At 66.3% G+C, this 13,244-nt stretch overlaps 1 protein-coding gene across 5 annotated transcripts in view; it reads right to left on the bottom strand.

The window, feature by feature from the left end:
* The window catches only part of PACS2 (phosphofurin acidic cluster sorting protein 2), a 52,666-nt gene extending 39,660 nt beyond the window's left edge, over positions 1-13,006 (bottom strand). For 2 of the 5 annotated variants that reach the window (XM_045074562.1, XM_045074563.1), the window contains exon 1: positions 12,803-13,004. In XM_045074562.1, coding sequence (XP_044930497.1) covers positions 12,803-12,921 — 119 coding nt within the window. In that variant the 5' untranslated portion in view covers positions 12,922-13,004. Of the gene's footprint in view, positions 1-12,802 lie in introns of all 5 variants that reach the window. The other 3 variants (XM_045074564.1, XM_045074565.1, XM_045074566.1) reach the window with 2 other exon arrangements.
* Between the last annotated feature and the right edge of the window lie 238 nt (positions 13,007-13,244).

Below are 13,244 nucleotides of genomic sequence, written 5' to 3'. Positions count from 1 at the left end.
CAGAGGTCAGCCTGGCTTTCACGAGTGAGCGCCAGGGGACCGCGCTCGGGCTGGCCAGGACCACGTCGGCCACGGCAGGCACCGCGGTGATGTCAACATGGTGTCAAGATGCGCCGAAGACCGAGAGCGGGACGCGGGCGGAAAGGACTGGGGCCTGTCCCAGGTAGCGGAGCCACGGCCGGCTCTGGCCGCCTCCCGATCTCCTGCGGAAGGTGCGAGGGCCCGTCCCGAGTGGGGCAGGGGGCTGCTGGCGACCTGGGGAGCAGCAGCTCCGGCCCCAGGGCCAGGGTCCACAGGGAGATGCCGCTCGCTCCGCTGGCCAGGGGTCCGTGGGTCCGTGAACAGAGACCCGCAGGGAAGGAGCATGGCCGTGGTCCTCACGTCCGTGGCCTCGGCGGGGAAAGGCCACCAGACAAAGCTCCGGGAAGCTGCGTCCTTCGGCCTCTCACCAACACGCCGTGGGCACATGCAGCCCAGCTCTCTGGGAGACCACCCCGCAGGCACTTCCAGCCCTCCTGGCCGGGGTCCTGCCCCAGGAGCCCCACACTGACCACACTACCTCGGCCAGCAGTGGCCCCCGTCCCTCCCTCCACGCCACCCCCCCCCTCCGGCTGCCTGGACACACCCACGTCACCAGCAGCTCCCGTCGTGAGACGCCACACACAGCCCCGGAGAACGCAGCACTAACTGCCCGCCCGGCCCTGCCCAAGGCCTCCAGGGCTGTGCCGGTGCTCCCCAGGCCACACACCCCGACCCACACCCTGCTCTGACACTGGCTCCTCTGAGAAACAGGGGGTCGAGCCAGGACAGTGGCTCCCCTGCCCCGAAGCCACCGGCCCCCTGCAGCCCTGCCCCTCCCCCGCTCACCCAAGCCCCAGAGACGGGCCTCCGGCTGCCAGCACGACCTCCTCTCCCAGACACGCCCACGCCCTCCAGATCGCTCTTGGCCACCCCCCCCCAGGGTCACCAGAGAAGCCCCAGCGGGGGTCCTATAAGGGGTCTGTGCCCACACGTCTCCTCCCGGGAGCAGCCTCCCGGAAAGCCTGGGTCTCGGGCTCCCCGTGTCCAGGGGTGTTCTCACCCCTCCCTCTGCTCAGGGAGCCCAGGCCCAGCACTGAGTCATTCTCAGGCACACCCCTGCCCCCGGGGCCAGCAGGGAGCAGGTTCAGGTACCGCCTGAGCTGTCACCAAGCGAGGGACAGTCACACCGAGGTCAGGTCAACGTCATGGCCTGCATCCTCCAGGGCCCAGCAGTCATCGCTCAGGACCCCTAGCTCCCCATGCAAAGCAGCGCCGTGCCCACAGCCTAAAAGAGCTAGGATGGTGCCCCACCACCGGGTCAGGGGGGCCCTGACTCGTAGCCCGGCAGGCGAGGACCAGAGCTGGACGGCGGCTGGACCCTCGCCTCTCCATGTGCCTGTGGGGGACTGTGGGCCCACAGCCACCCGGAGCCTCGGGTCTGGGGAGAGCGCCACCGCTGTGCCCCACGACGCACACCGCCTGCCTCCCCCCGTTCAAGTAGCGCTCCGGGTGCTTCCATCACAGTGAGACCCCCAGAGAGTACTCAGGACCCCTGCCCCAGTGGACCACACTAGAGCCCAAGACTCTCCCAGAGCTCCTGGAGGCCCCTGCGTCCCCCCCAAACCATCTGCCAGGCTGGTGTCCAGGCTGGTGCTGGAGGGCCGCGGGCAGCAGCCGGGGGACAGCAGGCTGGGCCGGCTTCCGGGGGCTGCGCCTCCAGGCAGGAAAGGCAACAGCGGCCAGGGAGCAAATCTCAAATGACAACGGGACTGCCAAGTTGGGCACCTGGCGTGGGGGAGGGGTGTGCAGGGACAGGGGACGAGGCCGCGCTGGGGGCCTCAACAACCCTGAGCGCCCCTCCAGGGGCCCAGCGCAGGGCCAGCAGGATGAGAACTCCCGCCCTGGCCTCACCTTGCCCTACTGTGAGGGTCGATCTGCGGCCCAGGGTGTCGGACCGAAGCCCGCCGACTCTGCCCTTCCCTGCTGTGTGACTCTGGGTCTGCCTGCCTGTCCCCCTGGGCCAACAGCCCCACAGTCCGGCACCAGGCTGCATGTCTCAGGAGCAGGGATCTCCCTGTCGGCCGGGTGGAGGGAATTCCGCAGACGCCGTCTTCTAAAGACGGCTAATCAGACGCGCTGCTGTTTGTTGTAAACACAACGCTCCGTGCGGCGGCCCAGCGTGCGGCGGCCCAGCGCGCGGCAACTTAAAGGAAGGGCAGTGGCGGTGGCAGAGCCCGAAGGTCTGCCTGGCTTCCTCGCCGCTGGCCAATTGCGCCGTCCCCAGAGCCCTCTCTGCCTGGAGCCACAGGCAGGCAGGTACGCGGGACATCCCAGCTTTCCAAGGACACGGGTTCCTGAGTCCCCCCAGCGGCGGCTGGCACAAAGCTGTCCCCGCCCTGACAGGTCCCTGTGCCGAACCGCGGCCTGTTCTAACCGCGGAGCCCCAGCAGCCTGCCCGTCTCCCCGCAGCAGCCACGCACCCTGGAGGGGAGGGGCATTATCATCCTTTTTTGAGGAAACTATTCTCCAAGAGACAAAATAGGAATTCATCCTCTGCTAGATCTAGAAGGCGGGGGCACGGGTGCCTGGGTGACTCAGTGGGTTAAGCCGCTGCCTTCGGCTCAGGTCATGATCTCAGGGTCCTGGGATCGAGCCCCGCATCGGGCTCTCTGCTCCGCGGGGAGCCTGCTTCCTCCTCTCTCTCTGCCTGCCTCTCTGCCTACTTGTGATCTCTGTCAAATACATAAATAAAATCTTAAAAAAAAAAAAAAAGACGGCGAGGGCAGAGCCGAGCAGGCCCTCAGTGCTGGGCAGAGGGCACGGGCGCACCCCCACCCGTACCAGCCCCTCCTGGGAAACCTTCACCACGGCCCCCACAGCCGATCTGCCCCCTGCATGAGGCTTTTTTCTGCCAAGACCAACACCATGGGGGACGCTCGGGGACTTGGTCCTCAGCAGTCCTGCTCCAGGGCTGGGCTACAAACCAACACACTTCTGGAACCTTCCATGACCTGCCAGGGCCACAGTGACCTAGTCTGGGATCCACAGATAGTCTAGCCCATCCTCCCCCCCACCCCCGCGCAGACCCCAGGCCTCAGCCTCTCTCTCCTCGCCAGGGACCGGCGGCAGCAGCGCCCACAAGCTGGGCAGAAAGCACGAACACGGCCTCCGCTCCCGCGGTGCTGCCCAAGAGCCCAGCGGCTGGTGGGGAGCCCTTGTGTGCCCCACCAGACCCTCAGCCTCCCGGCTGCCCCTTCTCCTCTGCGCCACCGCCACCACCTTCCCTCCGTGGGCCGGCTCCGAGTAGGGCCCTACTCACCCCAGCCACAGATCAGCCCCCACCCTGTCCTCATGCCTGTCTCTCGGGGACCCCACACCCACAAATGAGTTCATCATCCTGCCTCGGGATGCGTCATTGGACAAGCTCTGTGTTTGTAAACACACGGCCCGCTCGTTCCTTTCCTGCCAGAGCCGGCCAGAGAGGGGGTGCACTGGTGCCGCTCCCCAATGCCCTCTGGACGTGATCAAGCCTCAGCAAGAGCCCCCCTGCCACGGAGGACAGGCCGCAGCCCAGGCCCCCGCGGGGCGCCCAGTGAACAGTGAAGCAGCTGCGGGCCAGGTCACCAGAGCCCACATCCCGGGACAGGTCTTCACAGCCAAGGGGGCCCCACTGCCAAGCACAGCCCAGCCTGGAGCAGGGGCTGAGGTGGACAGCCTGGGCCACTGTAGAGCACAGGAGGGTCCCCAAGCCCCACTGCCTCTCCAGGCCCACTGCACAGCACCTCCAGGCGGCCTGCACCCAGCCGTGCCCACGGTTCAGCACCACGATTCACTGACCAGAGCCCACCCCACACGGGACACCCGGCCTGAGCCACTTCTAGGTGCCTCGGGGATGCAGTGTCCACTCCCAGGTGGGCAGGGGTGAGCTGTGGGGCCTGAGCCAGCACAGAGCACCCCACCGAGTTCAGAAGCATGGGGACACCCGCCCTCCTGGGACCTGGGGACACCTGCACAGAGCCGTTCCTCACGCCGCGGTAGCTGAGGCCAGCACAAGCTCATCCAAGACCAGGGCAGGGCTAACCGGCCATGACGCAAAGACACGCCCTTACGGGGCATGAGGTCAGCAGCGGTCACCCTAGAAGTTGAGCCTCAGGTTAAGTGGAAGATGCAGACGCCCCCAAGGGCACCGGTCAGAGGCTCTGACTCACACACAATCACCCCAGCGGCCACTCAAGGGTCTGCCCTGAGGGCGTCACCACAGGCCCAATATGGGCCACATGTGCCCTCCCCACTGAGCGGCCGTGGACAGGGAGGAGCCTGTGCCACACGGAGGAGGCCAGAGACCATGTGGCCCCCCCAGGGCAGAGCCGGCAGGTTGGAGGAGGCACAACCAAACCCGGGTGGAGGGAAGGGCCTCCAAGGGCCTGCCCAGGGCTAAGGGGACAGAGACGGGGCCAGCCCCTACCAACAGGGCTCCACCGCCACAGCGGCCAGAGGGTGACAGCGCGGACAGACCCCTGAACCCGCGCTGCCCACCTGGGCCCACAGCACGTGTGCAGGGGAGCACGCTGGAGCCGTGGGACGGCCACCGAGACAGGACCCGGCCAGCTGCCACCAGCCATGGGGCCGACGAAGCACCTCCCTTTCTGCCAAGGGCAAGACCCAGCATGTAGCAGGAAAAGGCCGGACCAGTCTCCTCCCATGGCTCACCCAGCCCACCGGACGACGTCTGTGTCCCCTGAGCCCCCTGTGGCCACGGCCACCCTGTCCCATCCTGTCCCACCACAGGGACAAAGGTGCCTCAGGGTCTCGGCACCATGGCTGGGGGCGACGTGTGGCCGGGGCCACGGCGAGGCTGGCCACAAGAAGGGCGGCGCGCCCGCTCTCTGGCGCCTCCCACCACCGTCTCTGCCCCTTGAGGTGCCGCCAACATCATTTACCAGGCGCCCCTCCTCTGGGGACCCACCCTGGGTGAACCAACCACAGGCCCAGGGCTGCAGCCTTGACTCCGCGGGGCGTGAAGGGCCAGGCCAGCAGCAGCTGGGCTCTGCCCGTGGACGGTGCTGACAGAGGCCCTGAGGGGCATCTGCTTCTCCCCGGGTCAGGGGCGGAGCACGGAACACAGCCTTCCTCCAGGGGCCCGGGGTCCAGTGCAGGCTGGAGACACGGCGTGACACCGAGGCCAGCACCAGACCCTGGCGCTCGCAGTGCCTGGCAGTGCCTGCCCTGCACGCCGGGACCCTGGCGCCCTGGACGTAAGCGGCCTGGGAACACTCGCACGCTGCTTTCAGAGCGAGCCCCCGATCCGCCGCCGAGCCGCGCGACCATGGGAGCCCACGACGCACAGGCCAGGCCGCGGCCAGCAGCTCCACGCACTTGCCACACTCTGTGTCAAGTCCACGCTCTGCCCGGTGCCTCCCGCGGGGACGCACAGATGTCCGGGGGCCAGGCCGGCGGCAGTGCTGCGCGAGACTCGTGGAGCCCGACGCGGGGGGCCCAGGTGCCCGGCAGCCAGTGCTCCCCACCCTGCCCGCCAGCCTCTGAGCGCCCGTCGCCGTGTGCCCGCTCCAGGAGGACCCCTGAGACTGACCCACCACAGGGTCGAAAAGACCGTCCTTCCCCAGTGTAGAGCCGCTCTCTGGACCCGTCTCCTCCCCCCCGCACCATGGACACTCTCCGTCCTCCGCCCTGCTGGTGGGACGGCCAGCGCGTTGGGCAGAAGCAGGGGGTGGGTGCCAGATCCAAGAGGTGCCTGAGGGGTCCCCACTGAGTTCACAGACCCGTAGGCACCGCACGGGACCACACATGTGCCCCAGCAGACCCCCTGCTCAGGCTCTTTACAGCAGCTGCTCCCTTCCTCACAGAAGCCTGCTCTGTGCGGGAGGCACGGAAGCAGACACGCGGCCCGGGCGTGCACACGTACGCACACGTATGCACACACATGTGCGGGCGGGCTGAAGTGAGCTTCCGTAAGGCGCAGTGGAGGCGCAGTCGCCCCACAGACCTCACAGCTCGCAGGCTGTGGAGCCGGCTTCCTCCCTCTCCCCCAGAGCAGACTGGATCCTTCAGACGCCGCAAGCACCCGGTCCACTCTCAGAGCCTGCCCCCCCCCATGCCCACATCTGACAGCCCCAGCCACGGGCCAAGTTCACCGCTGGCACGGCCCAGGGTCCAGCCTGCCCCGCTCCCCAGCACACACCCCCAAGGAGAGCGACGCCGGCTTCCTCCCAACGTGAAACAGAACCCACTGTCCGGAGCAGAGCCCCTCCATTCAGCTCCAGGAGCGTTCACCATAGCCCCTCAACGTCTGTGCCAGGCTGGGGCAGGGCTGGGAGACGGCGCCATCGCCGCCAGCCGCAGTGGCCCTCGTGCGGGCTGCAGGGGCAGCGGCACGTGGACAGAAGTAGAAGGAAGGGCTGAAAACTGCCGACCGTCACAGGCACACGCGAACCCTGCCCAGCCCGCGCTCACCACGCCCCCCCCTGTGGTCACTACACACGCACCGCGATGGGAGAACACACAGCACGGGGCAGGGGCAACCACCAGACTGAGGGCGTGGACACGGCCCAGCACTCCAGAGTTGGAAAGCCCAACCCTGACCACGGCAGTATCAGGAGAAAAGCCGCGCTTGGACACCGGAGAGGGGACCACGAAGCCACCAGGGAGGAGGACAGACCTCCAGGTGACTCTCCCCAGGTGGGCAGCTGACTGCTCGAGAGCAAAACCGAGCACAGTCAGGGGCTACACTGTCCATGTGCGGAGCGGAGGCGCCGCCTGCACCCACCCCCAGGACACCCTCCAGAAACCAGGGCAAGCGTCTCGAGAACACAGAGTCAGCTACCGACACAGCCTCACTAAAGCAAACCCTAAAGATGCATCTTCAGACATTAAAGGGAGAAAGCAGTTCCACGTGCCGAGCTGCCGGAGGAGGAAGGGAAGTGGTGAGCGTTGAGGGTGACCCAGCGCACACAAAGCGAAGGAACCACAACGCCTCGTGAGCTCAGCAGGACGATGAATGCTGAACCCGGTGCATGAGCAGGCAAGGGTTGGGTCAAAATAACAGGTTCTGGGGTCCGTCCCCGCGTCTGTCGGGAATAGGATAAAGATAAATTAACTTTGAAATAAAGCCAGTATGGGGGCGCCTGGGGGCTCGGTCAGGGAAGCCTCCGACTCTTGGTTTCAGCTCAGGTCGTGATCTCAGGGTCACGAGACCGACCCGCGGGGTGCGGCGCTGGGCGCACTGGCTGTGGCGCCTGCGTGGGATCCTCTCCCTCTGTTCCTTCCCCACGGAACACGAGCAGCTGCAAGTCACAGAGTCGCCGCGGAAGAGACAGAAACTCCGCCGGATTTCAGGCTGCTCTAAGAGGTGGAACCAGAATAAGGAAAAGAGTCAGTGGGAGGTGAGGGAAGGCGAGAGAAAAGCAGACATAAACACCAGAGAATGATAAGCACAGAAATCAAATGATAGACATAAACCCAAATATCAATGATTTTGATAAATGACAACAGACGGAAAGTTCTAGCTAAAAACTTAAGCTTGTCGGATTGAACGGAAATGGATTCCAGATCCGCGGCGAAGAACCAAAAGCACATGTGGCGTACGGACGCGGGGTCTGACCCAAAGGACGGGAAAGAAGGAGGCAGACGCCACCCAGAGCCTCCGTCGCCAGCGCACGGTCGGAAGGAAAGCACGACCAGAGTCACATGAGCCTGAAGTTCGAAGACCTGGGAGCTGTTTTTTTGTTTGTTCGTTTTTCAGATTTTATTTATTTATTAGACACAGAGACAGAGATGACAGCAGGCAGGCAGAGAGAGGGAAGCAGGCTCCCCGCTGAGCAGAGAGTCCAATGCAGGACTCGATCCCAGGACCCTGAGATCATGACCTGAGCCGAAGGCAGCGGCTTAACCCACGGAGCCACCCAGGCGCCCCACGGGGAGGTGCTCTAACCAAACGGGTATGCCTGAGAACTTGGTTTCAGAACGACAGAACTCGGAGAGAAATGAGTCCGTCCCGCACCAGGTTAGGTTTCCACGCTCGTCCCGCAGACAGAAAGGGGAACAGAGCTCCGACCTCAGCGAGCAGGCTTGCTGTGCGCGGAGAGACCTCACACACCGTCCACTGCCAGACACACACTCCTGGTCAGCACAAACAGAGCAGGCTCGGAAGCGGCTCAGAAGGAGCCAGAAGGCACGTTCCGAAAACCCTAAGGACCCGCCGTCACACCGAGCACTTTCTCCGCCCGCAGCGCGACAAGAGAGAAGCCGTGGGAAGCTCACGGGACAGTAACTAGAAAAGACCCCACATGTTTGTCTCTCGAGAAACTCCGAAAATCCCGACAGATTAAAGAAAGAGCGGTGGGAGATTGAAAGAAATATGTGTATTTTCAGGGGAACGACCGTCCACGTCGCAGCTTGTACGAGAGGAAACCGGGAAGAACTAAGGAGCCGCGCGTCTGTCCTCAGGAACCAGAACGAGCAGCAGAAGCGGCAGGACACACACGAGCGCTCGGTCCCGCAGCGAGGAGCCGGGCCCCGGCCGGGCGCCCCACCCCCGCCCACCCACGGAAGAGCACGGCGCACAGATCAGCTGCTCAACTTGGTCCCAATAAACCTGAAAACCTGGACAAAGCGGACAAATTCTCAGGAATACATGTTTTGTAAGAAGCTAGCTCGGGCGGGCCGAGCGCCCTATGCCCGCGGACAGCCCTGAACCCAGGCTGTGCTGCCCACAGAGCAGCCCTACGGTACGGTGACTTCCCGGAGACGTTCCCCAAACCCTCCGAGGGCGCACGGTTCCAGGTTCGCGGCAACGACCCACAGCACCCCGGACAAGCCCTTGCTCTGAAGCACATCCCTGGGGTATCGCAGACCCTACGCATCCACACACGAGTCCCCGGTCGCGATCACCGGAGCCCACCAGCAAGCAAGAAGGGTGGCGCTGCGTGACCTCCTCCGGGACGGAAGGTCCGCGTAACGCTAGAAAACCATTTCCCTGAGGTGACCCTACGTGACACAACAGCGGGTCAAGGAGAGGTCACAGGACACTCAGAAGTGTTTACGACACCCATCTGTCATGCTGACACCCACGCCCGTCAGGCACAGGAGTGGTCAGACGGCTGGTAGTCCCGCACGGCGGTGTGGCGAGTGGCACGGCCCCGGCCGTGAGCCCACCGCAGGGCACCGCGGCTCCTCCCGAACCCGACAGGTGCCCACCTCCGCACGGCCGCTCCTCTGGAAGACAAGCGGCGACAAGCGACTTCCCAAGTCCTGCCCTGGACGGGCGGTCGCAGCGGCTCTGAGCCCCAGAGCCTCCAACTGCCAACAACCCAGCCGCTTGCTGAGAGCCGCGGCACCAGGTGCCACGCCGTGGGATGGGGGGAGCTGTGGAGTCCCCGGGAGCCGCATGCCACCGGCGCCAGGCTGGGAACCACAGGACCGGCCTGCAGGCGCAGAGCAGTGCATGGTCTCGCTGGGATGTGGCTGGCGGGCACAGCATCACCAAAACAGGCACTGCCGGCTGGACATCCCTCTAGCACGCAGACCCGCAACCAGGACCCGCAAACACACTAAGGATGCACACAAGGAGTTCGTCCAAGATTTGAGGGAACAACACGCACAGGAGAGGACGGGCGGCCTCACAGCATTTAGAAACTGGTGACTAATGTCCAGCAGGAGTAGGAAGCTCATGGTGTAAAAGGACCCAGAACCTGCCGAGATGCAGGGTGGGGGCCCAGGAGGCTGCCTGGGGAACCCCAGCAGCGGGGCACGCCCAGGAGGCGGCTGGGACACAGCTGCCGATGGTCACTGGGGAGGAGCACTGCCGGGAGGCTTCCTCGAGGATACCACGCAGTCGGGCCTCCCTCGAGGTACAGCCCTGACCCCTGGCAGTAGGCCCTGTGGGGAGCAGGGAGCTTGCCACCGCGATCAGAAGGGCCGAGCAGGGAACAAGAGCCAGCCCAGCCGAAGGCAGGGGCACAGACCTTGCAGACTGGCACGAAATTCACATCGTTGCAAGAAGACTGTCCAGCACTTCTGGCCGGGCAGGGATTACCGTCCCCTGAAGACGATGCTGAGACTCAAGTCCAGGAGAAAAACAAAAATGAGAAGCAAAAAGAAAACTTGGCCGAAGAAGGGACAAGGACGTGCAAGCGGCCTGCGTGAGTGATCAGAGGGATTCAGGTGGAAGCCACAACACCACTTCACACCCACCAGACTGGCAAAAATTAAAAGCCAGGCAAAACCTTGGCAAGAATGCAGCGCTGGGGACGGGCGTCCCCGCCAGCGGGGGCTGGCGCTGGCGCGACCGCGCTCCACGAAGCAGCCCGGTGTCACACTGATCACAGCCCCCCAAACCCCACTACGGGCCGGTGCTGACGCCAGGCCGGCCGCCTGCAGCTACACACGCACAGAGGACCGGCACTCGGGTGCCGACCGCAGCACAGACGAAACTGGCCGACCAAGCCCCAGGTCCCCTTACAGTAGGGACTGTCATTCCGCAGGGACCACACGGCAGGGACAGCCACTGGCGCAACATCACTCCAAAACGTAAAGACCGGGCCAAACCAAGACACTCAAAGGGATAGAGGGAGTGTGACCCCTTCCACAGAAAGTCCCAGGAGCAAGCTGAGAACAGCCCGTCCGAGGGCTCGCGCGCAGGAGGCTCAGGCAAGGGACGAGCACCCCCTCTCAGGGAGGGTGTCTGCTCTCCAGTAAAGTCGGAGGACACCCGCTCCAACCAACATTCTGGACGGTCAACCCGTCAACTCTGCCGGCCCACCCTGACCACTCGATGGCCCTGGGGCATCACCATGCCACCCCCACCCCTACATCCCATCCAGGCAGAGCCACGGAGCTCCCAACCCCAGCCCTGTCCCGCCAGCCCCAAATCCCCCGCCCACACCCTCCCCCAACACTCACTGGAGTGGACGTCCCAGACCAGCTCCAGGAGGGGCAGGCCACGCCCCAAAGGCAGCTCCTACCTCCTGGCCTCTCCTGCTACCACCCCCCAGCACCCCCAGGTAAATGTCCTTGGGTAAGCCCCAGGAAGCCGCTGAGGAGGGGCAGCAAAGACGGGCTCCTGTCTGCACCCCCCTTCTGGGGACACTTGGAGTATCAAGGGGGCAGGGACACAGGAGGCAAGGGGGGGACGGGTGTGGTGGACCGGGTGGTGGTGGTGGTGACAACGCAGAGGGGACAGACAAAAGCATGGGGGGTGAGGGGGAAAGTCCTCAGGGATCCCGGCTGTGAGTCCCGACTCTAAGGCAAATGCCCAGGATGGGCAAGGGTAAGGGGGCTGGGCCCGGGGAGATGCTCCTCAGCGTGGCTGCGAGCCCAGAGGCTTCCCAGAGAAGAGGCAGGTGCACCAGGAGTCCTCCGCCGCAAGCCCTGGTAACGCTGACCCTCAGGTCGCACAGGAGGCCTCATACAGATTGGCGGGTGTGTTAAGGGCCCAGTCTGTCCACTTGGCACAGCAGTGCTCTGACCTCCCAGCCCCGCACGCGTGGTGGGCAAGCCCCACGGACCAGAACCCCAACTCCTCACCCCGTGACACCTGCAGGATGAGCCTGCGTGTGGTCCCCCAGCAGCTCACCACCCACTTCCTGTGCCTGGACGGCGCTCCTGAGGCCCTCACCCACGGAGCGCTCTTGAGGTCTGGTGTCCACTCAGAACAGACTCTGGTGCGAGTCTGGCCCCTCCTCAGCTTGAGGGCTCCATCATGGGGGACCACCAAGTCAGGAAGAAACCAAGAGAGCTCCAAGCTGCCAAGAGAAACGCAGCTGCCCGTCCGAGTGGACTTGATCTGGCTAGAGCACTGGCCTGTGGGCTAGAGCTCCGCCAGCTCCTCCCACCGGGGTCCAGGCACTTCTTGGTCAAGGGAGCGGGCAGTCTTTCACCAAAGCGGAATGGACAGCCCGGTGCAAAGTGCCCTGCTCATGGGCACGCAGGTGTCTCTAACTCGGAAGCCTGGTGCAAGCAGGTAAGGGGCAGCAGGACTGGGCAGGCCCCCGCGAGACCACGAATAAAGAGGCGTGTCCTGGGTGAAACCGTACAATCCTGGTCCCAGCCCGAGTTGTTCCCTGGACACTGCGGGCCCGCGGGTCACTCTCAGGACGCCCAGCTTGACAGGGTGGCTGGCCGCAGAAGGAAATCTGACAGCAGTGGAGAGAGGACACACCTGAGCCGACCCCACCAGCCGTGGACAGGTGCATGATGCCGCCCGGGAGCCCAAGCAGGTGAGCGCCCCGCGCCTCGGGGAGCCCGCGCCGCTCCCTCCCGCGGCGCCAGGACCTCGGGGGGCCCTCACGCGTCAGAGGTCGCTCCCGCAGAACGCGCAGGCCCGAGAGGGGGCCGCAAACGCGAGGCCCCGGCTGGGGGACTCCGGGCTGACGGTCCCGTGTGCGGGTCCTGGGTCAACCGTCCCGGGCGGGGGCCCGGGCTGCCAGGTCCCGGGCGCGCGGTCCCGGGCGGGGGGACTCTGGGCGCGGGTCCCGGGGGACGGCCAGCTGCACTGTCCCGGCTGCCCCTCCCCGCGCGCGAGGGCCCGGGTGGGGTCCCGGGTGGGGTCCCCGGTGGGGACGGTGCGGGGCGCAGGTCCCCGAGGGGCAGTGCGGGGCGGGGACCCCGGGCGCAGGGCCCCTGGCGGACGGGGCCAGGCGGGCCGTCCCGGGCGGGGACGACGCAGTGCGCAGGGCCCGGGCGGGCGGTCCGGGCGCGGGTCCGGGCGCGGGTCTCGGCGTCCGGCAGGTGCGCGCGGGAACAAAGCGGCCGGGCGGCGGCGTACCTGGGCACGCAGCTGGGGCTGGAGCCGTCCACCTCCCAGGTGGCGAACAGGTTCATGGGCACCGGCGTGTTGAGCGCGGCGGGCGCGCCGGCCAGGCCCAGGCGGCCCCGCTCGGCCATGGCGCCGGCCCCGCCGCTCCCTCGGCGGCCTGGGCTGCGGCCGGGCCGCGGACGCGCGGCGGCGGCGGGCGGGCGGGCGGGCGGGCCGGGCGCGCGGAGGGCGGCGGCGCGGTCACATGGCTGCGGGCGGCGGGGACGGCCGGGCGGGCGGCGGACAGGCCCGCGGGCGGCAACCAGGCTGCGGCCGCCCCGCCCCGCGCCGCGCGCCCCGCCCCGCCCCGCCCCGCGCCGCGCGGCCCCGCGCCGCGCGCCCCGCCCCCGCCCCGCCGCCGCCGCCGATTGGTTGGGCGGGCGCGCGCTCGCCGCCTCGAGCCCAATCGCGG

Source organism: Mustela putorius, unplaced genomic scaffold (assembly GCF_011764305.1).
Source record: "Mustela putorius furo isolate JIRA1106 unplaced genomic scaffold, ASM1176430v1.1 tig00000129_pilon_pilon_pilon, whole genome shotgun sequence".
NCBI lineage: Eukaryota > Metazoa > Chordata > Mammalia > Carnivora > Mustelidae > Mustela > Mustela putorius.
Note: the sequence above shows the minus strand (reverse complement) of the source record. Positions and strands in the feature narration are given on the sequence as shown.